Source organism: Coenobita brevimanus, chromosome 108 (genome assembly GCF_032717465.1).
Source record: "Coenobita brevimanus isolate Jiangsu-jjx chromosome 108, ASM3271746v2, whole genome shotgun sequence".
Taxonomy (NCBI): Eukaryota; Metazoa; Arthropoda; class Malacostraca; order Decapoda; family Coenobitidae; genus Coenobita; species Coenobita brevimanus.
The window spans coordinates 18365375-18386464 of NC_137061.1; the positions used below are offsets into that span (position 1 = coordinate 18365375).

The following is a 21090-nucleotide window of genomic DNA, read 5'->3' on the forward strand; positions in this document are numbered from 1 at the left end:
GTGATGATGATGATGATGGTTTCGATGATGGTGATGTTGATGAAGCTGAAACCGCATTGATGATGATGGTGGTGGTGGTGGTGGTGGTGGTGGTGGTGGTGAAGTACAGTAGTTTAGTATTCGTGATAACTTTATTTCATGTCATCTTTCCTCCTGTGTAGGTCGTGATGCTGTAATATAGTGGAGAAAGAATGGAGGAGGAAAGAACGAATGAAAGGGAGTAAAAAAGAAATGATATGAGAGAAAGAAATAATGGAAAAGAGGGAAATACAACGATAAACAAACATGAGATAACCAATAAAGAAAATTTCAAAGACATGGAGAAGAATTTGAAAGCAAAAAGGAAAGTGGAAGAAGATAAAAAGGAGAAGGAAATAAAATACGAGAATAAAGAAGGAAAAAGAGAAGGAGCCAAAACGAAAAAACAAATAGAATGAGAACAAGAGGGAAAAAAAGGAGAGAGAGAGAGAGAGGGTGTAAAGACGACCAAAGAGGAGTAAAGTGCTTCGTGGGGTTGAACTCTGGACACTTGTTAAATCTCAGGCCGCTCCACCTTACTTCACATTGGCTCCTACTTGTATTGTTGTTTTATTGCTGTCATATGGAGAAGAAAGAAAGGAGACGAGAGAAAAACTAGAAAGAGAAAGAATGAAGACAAAAGGAAAGAAAAGGAGAAAGGTGGAAGTGAGAACGAGAAGGGACGGAAGGTATGAGAAGGAAGAGTATAGAAAAAAAGGCAAAAAAAAAAAAAAAAAAAAAATGGGAGATAAGGGAAGGAATAGAGGAAATTTGGAAAAGAAGGAAAGACAGGAATAAAACAAATCATAAACTAAAGGAGGAAATAAAAACGGGTAAGAAGGCAAAGCTAAAATAAGTCAATAAAGGAAGGTCAAAGTACAGAGGCTGCAACTCTATGCAGCTGTGATAGTGCCAGGCCGCTCTACCTTCCTCCACATCGCCTCCTACCTATCCTGGTGCTTATAATCCTTTGATATTAGGCCTTCTTTAACTTGGCCTAACATTACCATCTGCCCATTCTGAATGCTGACCTGTAACAAGAGATTATCACTAAATATGCTGCAGTACTCTGTCCACTCTAACTTGGCTTAAAATACTCATATCATAATCTACATTGCTGGAGTAGATTATTATTATTATTTAGTAGTGCTATACTCTCTCCACTTTAACCTGGCATAAAACTGCCACCATAATCATACGTGTTTAGTTGTAACAAGGGATTATCAGTAAATATGGTGCAGTAGTCTGTCCACTCTAACTTGGCCTAAAATGACCCTCTGGCCAATCTGAATGCTTAAGCTGTAACCAGGGATTAACACTAAACTGATGTGCTATCCTCTGTCCTATTTAACTTGACCTGGAAATACCAGCTGTCCAGCTAGAATGCTGACCATCAACAAATACCTTAAAAAATGATGCTAGTCACGAAGAAGTGCTAGGGAAAGGCTACAGGGATGTGGTTCTGATCTGTTCAGCTACTGGATTAATACTGCAAAAAGACAAAAAATCTTTGCCAAGTTAAGGTGAACGAACTATAGTGGTGCCTTGATCTAGTGTAGCTAATGGTGGTGGTGGTGGTGGTGGTGTAGGTTAGTTGTGATGGTAATAACAATATGTGAATAGATAATGATGTTCATCCATCCATCTATCATCCAATCCTACATTGCCCCATGAGAAGGGTAGGAGCCCGGGGCTAGGCAGTTGGTCCCGACATTTAAGATGAAATAATAACTGATTAATGATGAAGGTGGTGGCTATAGTGATGGCGACTGGGGTTTATTTTTTGTGATAATGATATTAGTATGGATGATGATGATGGTGATGATGATGACGGCTGCATGACTAATAATGAGGATGATGGTGGTGGTGATTGTGTTACTGAGGGTGCTGTGGGTTAGTAATGCTGATAATAACCTGACTTCATGTAACCTTCTTCCTGTGTAGCTGGTGATGTGATATAAAAAAGAAAGGAGAATGAAAAGGCAGGAAGGAAAGAATATCAGCAAAACGAAAACCACAGGACAAGAAAGAAAGAATATGAGAAAGAACAAGGACAGAAATAACAATGTAGGAAAGAACTGGAAACAGAAGAATGAAAGAAAGAGGCAGGTAGGAGAGGAAAGAGAAAGAAAAAAGAATGAAAAGGACTATAGGAAACCAAGGGATAGTAAACAGAAAAAAGAAAGACAAAGAAAAAAAAAGAAGATATAGGAAATGGTCATAATAAAATCAAAGGAGGTAATACACAGGTAGGTTTGAAGATGGTACACCTGTAGTAGAGTGCCAGGCCGCTCCACCTGACTTCACCTCGCCTCCTACCTCTCTTGTAGCTTGTGATGATGTAATATAGTGGTGATGAGGAGCTAATGGAGCTAATGATGGTGGGTATAATGATGATGATGATGAAGTTTGCTGTTGTGGTGATGGTGGTGATGCTAATTATTAGGTTATTTAGGTAAGTCTTAATGGGCATGATGATGCTAATGATGGTGGTGGTTCAGTAGGTTAGTACTTCTCAAATCCTTACTTCATCTCCTTTCACTGATCCACCTGGTGAACAAGCCTACATCTTTTCTATCCTTAATGAACTAGAGCAAATTGTACAGCACCCTACCCGTATCCCTGACCGCCTTGGAGAGAGCTCCAACATACTTGACCTCTTCCTTACAACTAATCCTTCTGCTTACACTGTTAATTTTTTCTCTTCCTTGGGCTCCTCCGATCATAACCTTATTACCTTAACCTGTCCTATCGCTCCGGTAGGGCCTGTGGACCCTCCAAAGAAACGTCGTCTGTGGCACTTTGGAGCTGCAGATTGGGAGGCCCTCAGGCAGTACTTCTTTGATTTTCCCTGGAATGATTATTGCTTCCATGGCCGTGAGCCATCTGAGTGTGCCTTGCGCATTACAGAGGTTATTCTCTCGGGCATGGAAGCATACATTCCTTTCTCATATACTTTGACTATTGCAAGAAAGCCTTGGTTTAATCACGCTTGTTCTAATGCTGTCCATAACAAGGAGAGGGCTTATAAATGGTACCAGAGCCAACCCACCTCTGAATCACATTTTTTTTTATGTTTCTGTCCATAATCGTGCTAAGTCTGTTCTTCGCACTGCTAAAAATAATTTCATCCGTACTAAATGCTCTCATCTCTCCAACTCGAATTCTTCCCGCTCCTTCTGGCACCTTGCCAAAAACCTTTTCTTACAACTTTACCTCATCATCCTTCCCTCCTCTTTTCTACTCTGATGGCTCTGCAGCTGTTTCTTCTACTGATAAAGCAGATCTCTTCACTCAGACTTTCTTCTCCAATTCCACCTTAGACGATTCCGGTGCTGTTCCTCCATCACTTCCCCCCTCTGACTTCCTCATGGCTGACATTAAAATTTCTTCAGCTGATGTATTTTCTGCCATCACTGGCCTCAATACTAACACGGCATATGGGCCTGATGGAGTCCCTCCTGTTGTCCTGAAGAACAGTGCTTCTGTGCTTACACCCTGCCTAGGTTAACTCTTTCGCCTTTGTCTATCAACTTGTACCTTTCCTTCTTGCTGGAAGTTTCCCCTCATTCAGCCAGTCCCAAAGAAGGGTGACCATTCCCAACCCTCTAACTATCGTCCAATTGCTTTAACTTCCTGTGTCTCAAAAGTTTTCGAGTCTCTCCTTAACAGAAAATGTTATCATTTCTATCACAACCTTCTTTCTGATCATCAGTATGGGTTCCGTCAGGGACGTTCCACTGGCGATCTTCTCACCTACCTTTCAGACTCCTGGTCATCCTCCTTTCGGGACTTTGGCGAAAGCTTTGCCATTGCACTTGACATCTCAAAGGCTTTCGATCGAGTCTGGCATAAATCTTTAATTTCCAAACTGCCCTCTTACGATTTCTATCCTCTTATCTGTGCCTTCATCTCTAGCTTCCTTTCTGGTCGTTCTATAGCTGCTGTTGTAGACAGCCATCGTTCTTCTAGATCTACCAACATTGGTGTTCCTCAGGGCTCTGTCCTATCACCTACTCTCTTCTTTTTATTCATCAATGATCTTCTAAACTGTACATCTAATCCTATCCACTCGAACACTGATGTTTCCACCCTTCACTTTTCCATTCGGTTTCCGCAACGTCCATCTCAGCAATTACTGCAACAAACAAGGGATGAGGCTATGGCACACCTAATGTCTGACTTGACTCGTATCTCTGACTGGGTTAAAAATAATCTTGTTGTTTTTAATGCATCAAAGACTCAGTTTTTACACCTATTAACCTGTCAAATCTTCCACAGGAGTACCCACTAATGTTTAATAATATCCAGCTTAATCCTGCATAATCCTTGAACATGCTTGCGGTTTCATTCACACGGGACTTATCTTGGCAAGATCATATTGCATCTCTCTTAAAATCTGCTTCCAAGAGATTAGGTGTGGCAAGCCGACTCTGTGCTTTCTTTACCCCTGCACAGTTGTTCACTTTATACACGGGTTTTATTCGCCCTTGTTTAGAGTACAACTCTCATGTGTGGGGAGGCTCCCCACATACAGCCTTTGACTCCACGGTAGGGTGGAGTCAAAGGCTATTCGTCTCATCAACTGTCCTCTTACTGGCTCCCTTCAACCTCTGTCTCTTCGCCGCACTGTTGCCTCTTTGTCTCTTTTCTATCGCTACTTCAATGGTCACTGCTTCTCTGAACTGTCTGCTTGCATTCCTCCACCTCAACAACGGGCGCGTAACACCCGTCTAGCAACAAACTCTCATCCCTTTTCTGTCCAGCTCTCTAATGCAAGAGTTAACCTTTACTCCCAGTCCTTCATTTATGCAACAGGTCATCTCTGGAACTGTCTCCCTCTGTCTGTATTTCCTGCTTCCTATGATCTCCAGTCTTTCAAACGCAGTGTGTCCAGGCATCTCGAAATTAATGGATCTTGAAGTTGGTTCTCTTTTGTATTCTGTATTTTTTTTTTTTCTAGGATGGAACATTTTGCTGGCTCAGCCTTTGGTTCCTTCTTCCTCGCATAAAAAAAAAATCTCGCCTTACTTCTCTAGTTTGTAGTACTGCAAAGAAGAAAGTGAGATAAACTGTGGGAAAAGGCTTGACAAAGAGGCAAGAAAGTGAGAGAATTAATAAACAAAATGGCAACAAATGGGATATTGAAAGGATAAAGTACGATAAATGGAAGAAAATGATGTTAGACGACATGCGAATAACAAGTAAGCAGGAGGAAACAAAGGAGGAAAGAAAAGAGAAACGCCAAAGAAAGGCTAACAGGAAACAATGGCAGATGAGGAAAAAGAAAAAGAAAGAGAAAACCTGAACCCAGAAAGATGGAGGTACAACAGAGGGTGGAACATGTACACCTTTATTTGTGTCCTGGGTCGCTACGCCCTACTTCACCTGTGTGTCTGCCTCTACTGCTGTAACAGTGTGAACAAAGACGGCAGAAAAGAATAAACAAGTGAACTGAGTAAGAAAAGAGAAAGTTAAAGAGAAAAGGGACAGAATGAGTGAAAACGAGAGGGAGAGGAAATGAAAAGGAAGACAGGAAAACAGGAGAATGAAAAAGAAGGAAACTAAGAAACAAGAAAAGAGAATAAAACAAAATATGCAAGTAAGAAGAAAAAAACATAAACAAAATGACGTATAAATTGTCAACGGTGTTAACTGTGTACAGGTGTAGTAGAGTGCCAGGCCGCTCCACCTTACCTCATCTCGTCTCCTGCCTCTCCTGTAGGTTCTGTTGAAGGAATTTAATGGAACAAGAACGGGAGAAAGAAAAGGAGTGAGAACGACGAGGCAAAAGTAAGGCATGAATGAAAGGAGAAAGAAACGTAGTAGAGGAAAATATAAGAAATGAAGAAATATCCACCAGAAAAAGGCGAAAAAAAGGTAAGGATAATAGAATGAGAAAAAGAACAGGATGAAAAAATGTAAGGAAGAAAAGAGAAAGAATGAAAATGAAAAGGATGATAAAGGAAAGGAGGAAAGAAGAAAAGAAAGGGTAATAATTTATAAGGAAGACAAAGAAATAACGAAAATGAGAAGGATGGTAAAGGAAAGGAAAGAAGAAAAGGAGACATTTCTGAGGGACAAGGTGAAGGACTGAACTGGGTACACCTGTGGTGGAGTGCCAGGCCGCTCCAACTTACCTCATCTTGTCTCCTACCTCTCTTGTAGCTTGTGATGATGTAAAATAGTTGTGACTTTGATACAATGTACCCAGTGGTGGTGGAGGTGACAGTGATGGTGATGATGATGATGATGGTGACTGTGATGTAGATTATCTATCTATCTATCTATCAATCTATCTATTGCCAGATGCCATAATCCCGTAAGGGGTGGCCATTTGACTTTGAGTTATTTGTTTTACTGGGAGGGGCACTAACCCTCCACAAACCCACTTGTTGACACGTAGGGAGCACGTATGGGTTGGTTATATGGTTACCACCTAGCGTTGTAAATGGTTTCTTGGCTTACAGGAAACCATTTGGCTTGTCACTCACTGTAAAGCCACCTGTAAAGGAAAGAAAAGCAATAAGAAGTGACAGGAAAGATGGGAGAAATAGGAAGAGAGGAGGGCAGGCACAGAAAAAGAATGATAAAGGCAAAGGAAGAAGTAGGCAGCACTACATCAAGTGAGTGGATGATGGTCGCCACCACCTACCACCAAGGATTAGATATGATGAGAATAATGTTAACTGAACTGATGATGATGTAGATTAGATATGATGAGAATATGTTAACTGAATTGGTGATGATGATGATGATGATGATGATGATGTAGGTTAGATATGATGAGAATATGTTAACTGAATTGGTGATGATGATGATGATGATGATGATGATGTACATTAGATTTAATGAAAATAATGCTAATTGGATTGATAATGATGATGGTGATAATGATAATGATGATGATGTAGGGTAGGTGAATGCTAGTGATGATAACCTTACATCACCTCGCTTCCTACCTCTCCTGAAGCGTGTGATGCTGTAATGTACCGGAGAAGAAAGAACGAAAATCAGGAAAAGAAATACAGAAGGGGAGAAAGAAAGAAAAAACTAAAGGCGAAAAGAAGAATGTTTAAAGAGAGGAGAAAAGAAAAATATAATGGGAGTTTGAAGACAGTAAAATGAGGAGAGAGGAAAGACGAAAGAAAAGTGTCAGGAAAGAATGTACATGAGAAAGAGAATCAAAGGAAAAAAACTGAACAAGACATGTGAAAGGGATATGGAAGAGGATTAGATTAAATAAAATTAAAGACAGGCCAGAAGGAAGGAGAAAGGAAAATGAAAGAAAGGAGACAGGCAGAAGGGCGTACAATCAGTCCATGTGTAGTAGAGTCCCAGGCCTCTCCACTTGACATCATCTCGCCTCCTACGTGTCTTATAAACTGCGTTCCTGTAATATTGTGGAGAGAGACGGCAACAACACGACAGACACGGAGATAGAGAGAAAGGAAGAAAGAGAAGGGGGAAAGAAAGCGAAAAAAACTAGAGAGAGAAATATTGTGGAGTGAGCTGGCAAGAAAAAGAAGAGAGAGGGAGCTGGAAAGGCAGAAAGAACACAAAGAGAAAGAAAGCGATAAAAAAGTAAAAAGGCAGAGAAAGACAGCAAAAGAAAGATGAGAAAGACAGGAAGGGAGAGCGAAAGCCGTAGTTGGATCGAACCAGGTACTCCTGTGATAAGAGTCCTGGGCCCGTGTTCTTGTAGGTTACGGTAGCTCCCTAACACCTATTCCTAAGCGATTCATTTTACTTATTACACCTTGTCGTCCTCTTCTGTGTTACTTGAATCATTCTACTATCACCATACTCTATATAAATAACTTACTGAACTATATTAGCCAGTCGCATCTAAAAATAAGTTGATAAGGAAGAGGTGTTAGGGAGGTTCCTTAACCGCACAGGAATACCGCCCTCAGACCGCCCCACCTTCCTCCATCTTGCCTCCTGCCTCTCTTGTAGCTTGTGATGCAGTAATATAGTGGTGGCTTTGATCTTATGTAGCTAATGGTGCTGGTGGTGACAGTGATTATGACGATGGTGGTAGTTATTTAGGATGGGTGTGATGCTAATGGTAACGTTATGGACGACGACAACGATGATGATGATGATGATGATGACGGGGATGTACTGTGTTAGTACTAAATGTAACAAACTTCATATCGCTTCCTTCCTCTCCTGTAGTTTTTGATGTCGAAGAATGTTGGAGAATGAAAGAAGCAGCGGAAAAAAAAATGAAATTATGAGGTGAAGAGAAAAAAAATGAACGAAAACACGGAAAAGGAAATGAGAAAAGGAAGAAAGGAAGAGGACAGGAAAGAAAAAGAGAAAAAGAGGACGAAATAAGCAAAGAAATGGAGAAAGAAAGAATGAAAGGAAGAAAGAATGGAAGTGAGAAAATAAACAGGACAGAAGATGACGAAAATGAGACGATTACAGTAAGCCAAGTGAGGACAGGTTAGAAAAACAACGAAGAAAAGGAAATAAAAGTAAAGAAAGAAGAAAGAGGTGTCAACACACACACACACACACACACACACACACACACACACACACACACACACACTAACGTAATAGGAGTATGACAGCTCTCGTCTCGGCGTCCCCCCCACCCACACACACAATGACATTTTAAGGGTAAGAAAATTCACATCTCGCCTGTACACACACACACACACACACACACACACACACACAATGACATTTTAAGGGTAAGAAAATTCACATCTCGCCTGTACACACACACACACACACACACACACACACACACACACACACACACAATGACATTTTAAGGGTAAGAAAATTCACATCTCGCCTGTACACACACACACACACACACACACACACACACACAATGACATTTTAAGGGTAAGAAAATTCACATCAAGCCTGTACACACACACACACACACACACACACACACACACACACACACACAATGACATTTTAAGGGTAAGAAAATTCACATCTCGCCTGTACACACACACACACACACACACACACACACACACACACACACACACACAATGACATTTTAAGGGCAAGAAAATTCACATCTCGCCTGTACACACACACACACACACACACACACACACACACACACACAATGACATTTTAAGGGTAAGAAAATTCACATCAAGCCTGTACACACACACACACACACACACACACACACACACACACACACACACACACACACAATGACATTTTAAGGGTAAGAAAATTCTCATCTCGTCTGTACACACACACACACACACACACACACACACACACACACACACACACTGTAGCACTGTGTGATGCACTGGCTATGTGGGATAGCATCTTTGAATCTTAGTGTTGAAATTACAACCTGTTTCCTGCACATAATGTAGTACTGCATAGCACATGATACATTAAGATGCAGATACAGCATCAGTGGTGTAGGGAACCTATGGGATAACCCCGTAGGGGCAGTTGCTTATCTGAGATCAAGAGGTGTGCATGGTCTAGTGAATCAGGGTTAAGTAACAACACCAGTTATCATTAGAACCATGACATCATTCGGTGTGTGGATGGACAAGGGGCCCACCAAGATATAAGGTAATGTGGTGGTGGGATAAAGGGGTAGAAGCCACAGTTCTAGAGAAAATAAGGCTGTTTAGGGAATGGAAATGGAGTGGTAACAGAGAGTAATATATGACACCTAAGCACAAAGCCAGAAAGATGTAGGGCTAAGTCTGAGTCTCAGAGACTGTGACTGGACAGCCTAAATAGTGCTGAAAGGAGGAATGTGGTATACTAGGTGACCACACAGTTGACAAGAGTAAAAAGAGATATCATAGGTGATCAGTGGGTGTGGTGAATGATGAAAGAAGGGTTGTTGACGTTGGGTTGCCTGCAGTGTCACTGAGGTGGAACCACTGAGCTCTACAGTATGGAGAGGCTTTCTCATGGGTAACACCACGTAGTTTGTGTAACCGCCGCCTGGGGCCCAGGGCAGCGCTGATGTTGTTTATCTACACCACCGACGCCCACGTCTTTTGAAATCAGCCGATGAATTCGGAAAATATAGTGCCATGGCCCACTGCTTAGCTTACGTAAGCAACAGCGAAACAGAAACAGCAAGCTAAGAACAGTGACCCAATTGCATTACCATTGTGGAGGCGACAAGTGCAGATGTTTCAATGTGGCGGCCAGAGTTACACGATTGCTGCAGAGATAACTTCTCCATATAATAGAGCTCAGTGGCTGGAACACTGGAGCAATGAGGGAAACCGATCACCCTCACAAGATCTCTGGTGAGATTATCACCGTGGCCGCTGCACTCCCTGTGGGTGGTGAGTTAGGTGCCCTACAACAACAGCAGTGCTGGGACGCCTCACTCCACCGGGATAGGACAGTTTGGATCCCAGGAGATCCTGGGAGGTGGTGCCACTGCGAAAAGGCATCCCAGCGGTACCTGAAGGGAGGGTGGTGGTGAGCGCATTACATGTGACTGCTGGAGTTTGACTAGAACAGGGAAAGTTTGGGGATGGCAGATCCAGTGTTTGGCCCTTGTCCTTTGGGTGATATTGGTACCATGGTTGAGGAGGAACGCTGAGTGATGGGTTTTCTGTGAATAATAGTGTGCATCAGGGGACAGTTTTAAGCCCATTTATTGTTTACCATGATGTATGAAGCTCTTGTGGAGTCCCATGGGAGGCGTTGGATGGTGAAGACAGGGTGTTGATGGCCAAAAAAGAGCGGGTAGCAGAGGAGAGATTTAAGAATTGGAGAGATGGAATGAAACATAAAAGTTTGTAAGGAAATGCAAATATAGTTATAATATCTATGGGCTGAAAAAAAAAATGTTGATTATGAGTGTGTGGTACATTAGGGGGAAGATTTTTTTTATATGCAATGAAGCAGAAACCAAAGGTTACAAGCCCACTAATTGTTTCCTCCAAGAAAAAATAAAAAGAAGATAACAGAGCCAAATTCAAGGTCCGTTCATTTCGAGATGCATGGACACATTGCATTTAAAGGACTGGAGGTCATAGGGAATAGGGAATACAGAGAAAGACAGTTCCAGAGTTGACCTGTTGCATACATGAAGGACTGGGAGTAACAATTAACTCATGCATTAGAGTTGGACAGGAAAGGGATGCAAGTTTGCTGCCATACGGGTGCTACGCGCCTGCCGTATTGGTGGAGAGATGCAAGCAGACAGTTCAGAGGAGCACTGGCCATCGAACTTGCAATAGAAAAGAGGTAAAAATGCAACAATGTGGCGAAGAGACAGAAGATGAAGGAGGAAAGATAATGAAATGAAAAGCCTTTGACTCCACCTTGCTGAGAAGAGCCGTATGTGGGAAGCCTCCCCACACATGAGAGTTGTACTCTACACAGGGACAAATAAAACCCCTGTGTAAAGTCAACAACACTGCAAGAGTAAAGAAAGTACAGAGTCAGCTATGCAGCTTAAACCAATTCTTTCGGATGCAACTTTTGCAAGAGAGGTAATATGATCTTTCCAAGATAAACCCCAAGAGATTGAAACCTATGTATATTCAAAGATGGTGCAGAACTGAGTAGGATATTGCTAAAAATTTGGGGATACTACTGTGGAAGAATTTGACGGGTCGAAAGATGTAAGAACTGAGTTTTGTTGAACGGTGGCCGTCTACAACAGCAGCTATAGAACGACCAGAAAGGAAGCTAGAGATGAAGGCAGAGATAGAAGGATAGAACCTGTAAGAGGGCAGTTTGGAAATTAAAGATTTTTACCAGACTCAATTGAAAGCCTTTGAGATGTCAAGTGCAACTGCAAAGCTTTCGCCAAAGTAGGATGACTAGGAGTCTGAAAGGAAGGTGAGAAGATCGCCAGTGGAACGACTCTGCCCGAACCCATACTGACGATCAGAAAGTTTTTTTTTTCTTTTTTTTTTTTACAGACATTAAAATTTTTTAGAAATACAGGATGCTACAGCAATTGGGCGATGGTATAAAGCAGAAATGTGAAGGAGGATCAATATTGTTGGAGAGTCTGTTGAGCATGTGGAGGAGACTTATTTGGGGAACATGATATGTGCCGGAGGTGGGGCTGGAGCTGGCTTGGCAACGAGGATAAGGACTCTCCCTCTGTGCTAAGGGGCCCGTGTTTGCAGCAGGTGTTAGGCGTGTAATGCTGTGCAGTAGTGAGAGGGGCAGTAAAGGAGGAAAGTATTTGTAGGCTCATGTGTAAATAAATGAGGATGATTTGCTGGATGCTAATTGCATCTTTGGGTAAAGGGCGAGAAAGGGACTTAGGAGTGTGAATGTAGAGTGTGGGGAAGGTTGGGGCTTGAATGTATTAGTGGTGGGATGAGAAGGGGTAGACTGAGTTGGTTTGAGGAGGATGGAGGATGACAACAGGGTGCAGAGCGAGAAAGAAGTGAACATTGAGGGTAGAGTTGTGAGACGTAGACCGAATACCTGTACTTGGGATGAGGTCATACTGCTTAAGCGGAGGGATAATGGATTGAACAGAGAGGCTTCTAGAGATCGAGCAGCGTTGATAGCCGCCATTAGGTGATCAAGGCCGACACATGGAAGCATGTTGGAGCCTTTACAAACAAAAAAATGAGCTACATTACAGGTGCTGTGGTGTTAGGCTGCAGAATGAAAACTCTTCCATGCTACCCATGAGGTGGTTTGCCAAGCAGTTTTTTTTTTTTTTTTTGTTAAACCGGAGTGTCCCCAGTAGGCCTAATCTCCGGCTGGCACGTAGTATCCTACACCTCAGTACACTTGGGTGTGCTGAGATGTAGGAAGTGCCTGTCATCCCTTCGGTCGGTGCACAACCATCACAGCCAAACTCATAACTCAGCCACCACACTCCTCTTGCAGCAACTCAGTTCTCATATCTACCTTAAGCAAATTATCAGCCTTGTACTCGGGCGTCCTCAGCTCCGAACAACCAAGATCTATCAGACGTACCTCATACTGCCCCGGTCGTCCGCACACCAAGATGTTGCCGAAGTTGAGGTCCTGGTGACTGTATCCAGCTCTATTCAGCTCCAGAACCTTTGCTCGGAAATCCCTCTCGATATGCGCCCTCTCGGAGGGGGAGGCGGTGGCATAAAACTGGTCCAAGCAAGTTCCGTCACGGTACTCCATCAAGATCAGCGCCGATCAGAACAAATGGCGTGGAGTTTTGGGGCCCCTCCAGCACCATCCACCTGAGCCATCACCATGGCTTCTTGCAGGAGAAACCTTCCAAAATCCTCGTGTACTACCTTCATTGCCATCTTCTCGCCCCTAAACCAAACCAGCGACACCTCACCTACTGCACCCATTCCAATCACCTTTACTACACTCACCTCACACATCATCGCCTCGTTGGCCAGCACCTCTACTCCCAGCCTTCTCATCGCCTCCATCACCTTTTCCCTCAGCCTTGTCATCCCCTCGGCAAGCAGTTGGTCCAGGTTCATTAACTAATACTTTGTTTAAATAACTTGTGTTATTTATACGCTTATTATTATTAATGCGAATAACAACACAGAGTTGAATAACTACACAGAGTTCCCAGTTACCACTTTTACAACGCTAAGGAGAGTGACTCGCTTAAAAAGTTTTCAGTTATTTCTGAAGCCTGCTAAAGGGAGATGTAATCGACAGGTTAAGAATGACTACCATCTTTACACTCACTTGGCCCAGATTATTTACCATTTGCAACTTATTTCACGTAGCTCCATGGCAGAAAAAAGGCAGTGGTACAGCTCAATAGCTTTTCTATTGCACGTCTTTGTTAGTAGTATTATATTCTACTATTAATATACTGTTACAACTCTTCATTAAAGATGGAGAGATCTGAATTTTAGGTTAAGTTAGTGTAGAAAAAAAGGTGTAGTTTAAAGGAAATGTTGAGCCAATATACTGTATACCACACAGTCTGCCGGCTCAGGCCATGACTGTTAAGGGAATACTTTTAGTCTGATCCCAAACAGCGAACCAGAGTTTTCCTAGTCCAGCTGAACCACACTATAGTCGCGGCGCACAACTCTGAGGTTGTCATTATCGTACCCTGGCAACCTAGCATTCAAAAGTGAGTCCAATTTCGTATCATATTATACATGAATCATATTATTATGCATGAATATATTATACACGAATATTATTATACAAGAACATATTATACACGAATCACTTGCATCTCATGTTATACACGAAATAGGACGCACCTTTGAATGGTAGGTTGCCAGGGTACGATAATGACAACCTCAGAGTCGTGCGCCGCGACTATAGTAATGCTCCATTGATCACTGGGATACGCAAGCCTTTTTGCCAAGACAAGGCAGTGTTCCATCGAAGAAGGCCCACTCCATGCCAGCAACTTAACCAAACCTCAGCCAGCAACTTAACCAAACCTCAGGCTGCAACCAGGATAAACCACAGCTAAACCAACAACTAAGCCACACCTAACCCTACAACGTGACATGAAGCGTCTGGACAACTGGAGCAAGAAGTGGCTGCTGTCATTTAATGTAGAAAAGTGCAACCCCATGCATGTAGGCCACAACAACCAGCAGGCCAATTACCAGCTTAAAGGAACAGCACTGGAAAAGTCAACACAAGATTGTGTCAAACAATCTTAAGTCATCTACTCATATTGCCAAGATAACTGCAAAAACCAATGGTCGCCTGGGGACTATAAAAAGGAATTTCTCTGTGCTCAGCAGAGAGATACTGGTACCACTATACCCCTCCCTGGTCCGCCCAATTCTGGACTACGGAGCTCAGTCTTGGTCTCCATACCTGAAGCAAGATATTCAGTCACTTGAAGAGTACAGAGGAGAGCCACGAAACTGGTCCAAGAATTGACCAAACTGTCTTATCAGGAGAGATGTCGCCGCCTGGAGCTACAGACATTGCGGGATAGGAGAATCAAAGGGGACATGATCGAAACATATAAGCTATTACACGGATTTGAGGACATCCCCTACACTCGTTTCTTCCAGAGGAACATGAATGACTTGAGATGGAACTACCTCAAGCTACAGAAGCCAGACCACTGGAGGACAACATTAAAGGGTAACTGGTTCTCCACTAGTGTCATTAACTATTGGAATGCACTCCCCGAGAGTGTAGTGACCGCCCCAACAATAGCCACATTTAAAGCCTGGTATGACAGCCACATTAAATCGTTAAGGCACACTGGCTGACGGGTCTTAAGAGGTGGGGAACACCACAAGAACCTGCTTCTTAATTCCCCACTATGTATTCATAGGTATGGTATGCATTCATAGGTAAGCAACCCAGCTACAAGATTGCACCCAGACCATCAGCAAGGCCAAACCAGCCCAAACACCACCACTGACATCACAACCCACTTCAGAACTTAAGCCGGTTAATCATAGCTTCTACACGGCTCAGATCCCTGGCCATCATTTTTTCAGCACTCATACCCTCGGCATTCAGCAATCTACTCTTTCCAAAATCAATTATACGAACGCCATAATTTCCGGGCTGTCCGCACACCATCACGTTCATCTCGTGGATGTCGTTGTGCATGTAACCGGCCTTATGAATCTGTTTCACCGCCCGTCGCACACCATTCTCGATCCGGATCCTGTCAAAACTGTCAATGCCGTAACCGCTTTTATAAAAATCTTCCATGGGTGTGCCTTCCACGTACTCCATCAATATCACCTTACGGTCGGAGCAGACTGCGTACACCTTGGGTGCTCCCCCGATCCCGTCCAACTTGGCCATTATGTGTGCTTGCCAGTACGTCTCATCGCCAAACACATCTCGTTGCTCGTACCCTACCTTCAAACAAGCCTTCTGACCCTTGTATGTGACCAGCAGCACTTGTCCATCCACCCCAAAACCCAGTTTCTTAATGACAGCAACTTCGGCCATCAGTTCCACGTAAGACTTCACAAGCACTTCCTTGTCGTCTGTCCCCAACTTCTCCATGTTATTACACCTCAGGTACTCCTCCAGCAAACTTGCACCAGACATGGTGACTTGTTACTACTTTATTAAACTTTGTGCTGATACGAAAATGAACAACCCAGATTCCCGGGAAAACAAGGAATTTCTCGAGCATGACTGACTCGCTTACGCAGGTGCTCACCTTTTATAGCCCCAAGACGCCGGAAGTGGATATTATGAATACTTCGCGCTGCCAATATTTCGTTATTTTTCTGCCATAATTATCCCAGTGCCATTCACAGCCTTTTCACTTATGCATTTTTAGAAAAAAAAAAAAAAAAACTTATTCTTAATGTTTGTAAGACTGAATTAGTGTTATAGTATCAGAGTTTAGGAAACGTCAAATAAACTTTTCGAGTGCCTTTTTTCGGTCGTAGAAATTTAAATTCAAATCTGTGTTTGTACAGTACTTTTGAATGCACCACAACAAATGCCAAATAAACTAGCCATAATATGAATACTATTTTTTTCTTTTATTATCTGTTTTTATAAGTCTCTTCACATAAGACTGGGATAAATAACTGTTTACACAATGGGTTACCCAACCTCCTTGGCTGACACGGAAAAATATCATGCATAGTTATGACACTTACCACAATACTAACCTACTGGCCTGTGACTCCATATCCTTTCCATAGCACCTCTTCGTGACTAGCACCATAGTCTATGTTAGTGCTAATCTCTTATTACAGCACAACACTGAAGATGGTTAGATGGCAATTTTACGCCAAGTTAAAGTAAACAGAGTTTAGTATCGTCACTATTTACTTTCCTCTAACTTCTCCTAAAGGCCTTACTTTGATCAGCTGGATTGGTGATAATTACAGTATAAGGGAAAAACATTCAAGCACCAGATTCTGTGGCTACTAATGGTGCTTTTAATAACAAAATCAAACAATTTATGGATGCTGTGAACTCTCTTCAGCTACAATTAGGGTGAGGTGGGGGTCAACCCTACTATTAGTGGCAAAATATTACACCAAACATTCAGATAAAGGTTTTATTATGTAATGTAAATATCAAAAGAAGCTTCAGGAAAAAAGATAAGTTGACAGATGAGTGCTTGAGGTTGATAATGATGTGCTTCGTCTGGTTGTAAGTGAAAGTTGCTAGTCTGGGTCTGTGGGGAACTGTCTCTTACGTCGGATGATACGTCGGTCTTCGGGATGGGGGTTTAGATGGATAACATGTGAAAACTGATTGATGAGAGTGCTTGTTGTTTGTTTGAGGGTATGGTGTCTGTTGTTGTGATGGCAGCGTGTGATTATGTGGTGTTGCTGTTGGAAAGTGTGATACTGTTTAGTGTTATGTAGAGTTTGCTGATGTTTGTCTTGTAGTCAAGTGTTTGGAGGTAATTTTTTCCAGTTTAGTGTTTGTTGTTCTGATATTTTATTGTTTATTTGAGTGTTGAGTTCTTGTATTTGTTGTACGGTGTCTTGTGTATGGGGTGTAGGGGAGTGTCGCAATGTGTCCCGTTGTCTGATGAGGCCTTGAATTTCTGGTGTGAAGTTGGGGTTGTGTCTCTTTCTGTTGCCTCTAGGGATGTGTCTTTTGTCTGCGTTTTGTATAATTGTATTGAAAGTGTGCACAGCAGTGTTGATGTTTGTGATGGGTGTACCGTTTAGTGTTTCGAAATGTTGTTCTGTTTCAGTTGTGAGGGCCTCCCAGTTGGTTCTCTTATAATTAGTGTATGTGCGTTTGTGGCCAGCTGGGGTGATTCTGGTTTTGGTAGTGATGATGATTGGGAGGTGATCAGAACCTAGGGTTTTGACCACTCTCCATGATGTAGTGGGGGCGAGGTTTGGGGAGCAGAAGGTGATGTCTGGAGATGATGGGAGGAAGAGGGCTTGGTGTGGGATATGGGTATGTTGGTCTAGATTGTTCAGTATGAAAAGATGATCTGTCTGGGATTGTAGTACCAGCCCTCTGTCTGTGTCAGGGTTGTTGACATGCCAGGCCGACGACTTGGTGTTGAAATCACCACCCAGGATGATGTTGGGTATGTTAGTGATGTGGTGTATCTGTGGAGAGTAATTGTGTAGTTCTGTGGGGGACGACTGGGGGGGAATGTATGTGTTAGCGATTGTTATGCGTGATTTGTTACCAGTGCGTATTTTAATTGATTGTATTTCTGTTATGGTGTCATGTGGGGGGAGAAGTGACTTTGTGTGTGCACTGGTATCTGCAGAGTTGATGGATTTGTGTACCAGGGTGATGAGTCCACCGCCACCACCGTCGGCCCGGTCTTGTCGAATGGTGAAGTTATGAAATGTCGGTGTTTTCTGTGCTCTGTGTAGTTTTGTTTCTTGTAAGATGGTAATGTGTATGTTCTGTTGTTTGATGAATTGTGTGAGTTCATGTATTTTGGTGTTTACGCCATCTATGTTTAATTGAAGGATGTTTATATTGTGTGTGCGATGTGTGCTGGCTGCTGCAGCACGGGGGGGAGGTGGTGTGGGTGGAGGGGAAGGGGTAGGAGGAGGTTGTGATGGAGGTAAGGGTTGAGGTGTATTAGGATGGGTTGGAATGGGAGGAGTTGGGGGACTGGATGGTGTGGGAAGGGTCGATGGGTTTGGCTGTGGAGGTGTGAAGGAAGTAGGAGTAGGATTGGTAGGGGGGTTGATGGGTGGGGAGAAGGAGCATAAGGAGTAGGTCCAGGTGTTTGTGTAATGTTTTCTGGATACAAGTGTTGTGCAGGTGTAATGGGTCCAGTTCTTGCAGGAATTGCACTGAACTGAACCCTTTGTCTGTCGGCTCGACGTGATAGGATTTGAGCATGTTGGACATATGTATTTGTTGGTGGGTCCTGGATTGCTCTCAATGTCCCCGGCTAGAAGAAGTTGTCGAGAAATGACAGCCAGGGAGTCATTTCTCGGTGTAGAAAAAACGGTGTTGTTGTGTGTGTTGTGTTGGGAGATGTGGTACTTGCCAGAGCGACCGACGCCACTCCCAGGTACTCGTGCTCCATGAGGGGCCGGGGGGGGGGGAATTGCGGTGGTTTGGCCCCCATGCTGTCCTCTTCTCGACAACCTCTGGGGGGTAGACCCACGACGAAGACGCCACCGCTCCAGGTCCACAAGATGGAGTAAGGTGTAGCGGCCTGAGACTACCACAGGTGTACCCAGTTCAACCCTGTGCCAGACCACTCACTCTCCCTCCCTTCCTTCCTTTCTACTTCACCTTTTACTTTCGTTGTCTTTCTTTATTTTCTGCATTTCTCACTTCTTTCCTTCCGTCTCCTCCCTTTTCCTTTTTCTTTTTCATCGTTTCTCGTGTCTTTACTATATTAGGACATCAGAAGCTATAAAAGAGGCAGGAGCGAAACGAAGTCAGGTGCAGCGGCCTGGGAGTCTACTACACCTGTACTGAGTTAACACCTTTACCATTTATAACGCATTTTATTTCTTTACCCTTTCCTGCCTTTATTTCACCTTTGGCTTCATTTTTGTCATCCTTTTCCCTTTTTCATTATATCCTTTTTGTTTGTTTTTCTTTTCTTCCATTTTTCTTTTCATTTCCTATGTTGTTTTTTCCTTTCATTATATTTTTCCCTCCATCGTCTTTCTCTCCTTTCTTTCTTTACTCTATTTGTTACATCAATAAAGCAACAAGTGAAGTAGGAGCCAAGGTGAAGTAAGGTGCAGTGATCTGGGACTCTTATAAAGGTGTCTTCAGTTCCAACCATCACTACTGCTGCGCTCCTCCTGTGTTTTCTTTCTCATTTCCTGTTTTCTTTCTTGTTTTCCGTTTTTCTTCGCTTTGTTTGCTGTTCTTCTCTCTCTCTCGTTTTCTTCTCAGTTCTTTTTTAATAATTTCTTTGTTATTTTTGTCATTTCATTTTATCTTTTTATTTACTTTTCTTTCTCTCCTCCATTCTTTATTTCCTTTATTAATTTGTTCATTTTCCATTTACTAGTTTTTTTTTTCTGTTCATTGTTTCCTGTTCTCTCTATTTATCTATCCATCTAATCTATCCATCTATCTCTTTATCTATCGTTATCACCACCAGCACCACCATAGTTACAAGATATCTAGGCTACAATATTATCACCACAAGCAACAAGAGAGGCAGGAGGCGAGATGCAGTAAGGTGGAGCGGCCTGGCACTCTACTACACCTGTACCCAGTTCACACCTTCACCCTTCCTACCAGATCTCGCCTTTTCTTGCTATTTTTCACCCATTTCTATTTACATACTGTATTTTTTTTGTTCTTGCTCTTATCCTATCTCGTCTTCTCTCTTGCTCATTTTCGTGGCATTAGTCTATCTATCTATCTATCTATCTACCTATTGCCAGACTCCTCAATCCCGTTTGGGGTGGCCACAAACAAATCGCCTCCAAGTCGCCCTGTCTCCCTCCATTTCACTGCCCTGCTTCCAACTCACATCCCCCTCTCTCATATACCTCTCCACCCCATCCCTCCATCTCATCCTCGGCCTCCCCCTCCCTCTTCCCCCCTCCACCTCACTCACATACACTCTCTTCGTCAGTCTTTCACCCTCCATCCTCTCCACATGGCCAAACCACCTCAGTGTGTTCCTCATAACGCTTCCTATCACATCCACATCCACACCACAACTCTTCTTTATATCCTCATTCGTCAGCCTGTCTCTCCATGTGACTCCACAGGCTCCTCTTAAATAACTCATTTCCACTGCTCTCACTCTTGACTTGTGTCCTTCCAACAATGTCCAAGCTTCACTTCCATACGTTAGAGTTGGTATCACAATACTGTCATGTAGTAACTTTTTCACTTCCATGCTCACTTCCCTATTTCTTATCACTGCTTTCAAAGAACCAGCAACCTTTCTTCCCTGCTGTACCCTTTCAAGCACTTCACCCTCAAACCTCCATACTTACTCATCACACTACCCAAGTACTTAAACGTACTCACATTTTCCAGTTCCTCACCATCCAACCTCGCTGTACATTCACTGACTTCACCTCTCTCAAAGACCATCACTTTACTCTTCCCTACATTCACCTTTAGGTTCCGTTTCTTACACACTCTCCCAGACTCATCCACCAAGCCTTGCAGCTCCCCTTCGTCTTCACTCAACAACACAGTATCATCTGCAAACTACAGTACAGGGAGTATCCAAACACTATCCTCTTTCACCAGGGCCAC

General features: G+C 43.0%; 1 protein-coding gene across 1 annotated transcript; it reads right to left on the reverse strand.

Annotated features, from left to right (window-relative positions):
- Window positions 1-15354: 15354 nt before the first annotated feature.
- Window positions 15355-15987, reverse strand: LOC145417039 (sperm motility kinase Y-like). Its single transcript, XM_080285876.1, has one exon. The coding sequence runs from the start codon at window positions 15985-15987 to the stop codon at window positions 15355-15357; it is 633 nt and encodes a 210-aa protein (XP_080142002.1).
- Between the last annotated feature and the right edge of the window lie 5103 nt (window positions 15988-21090).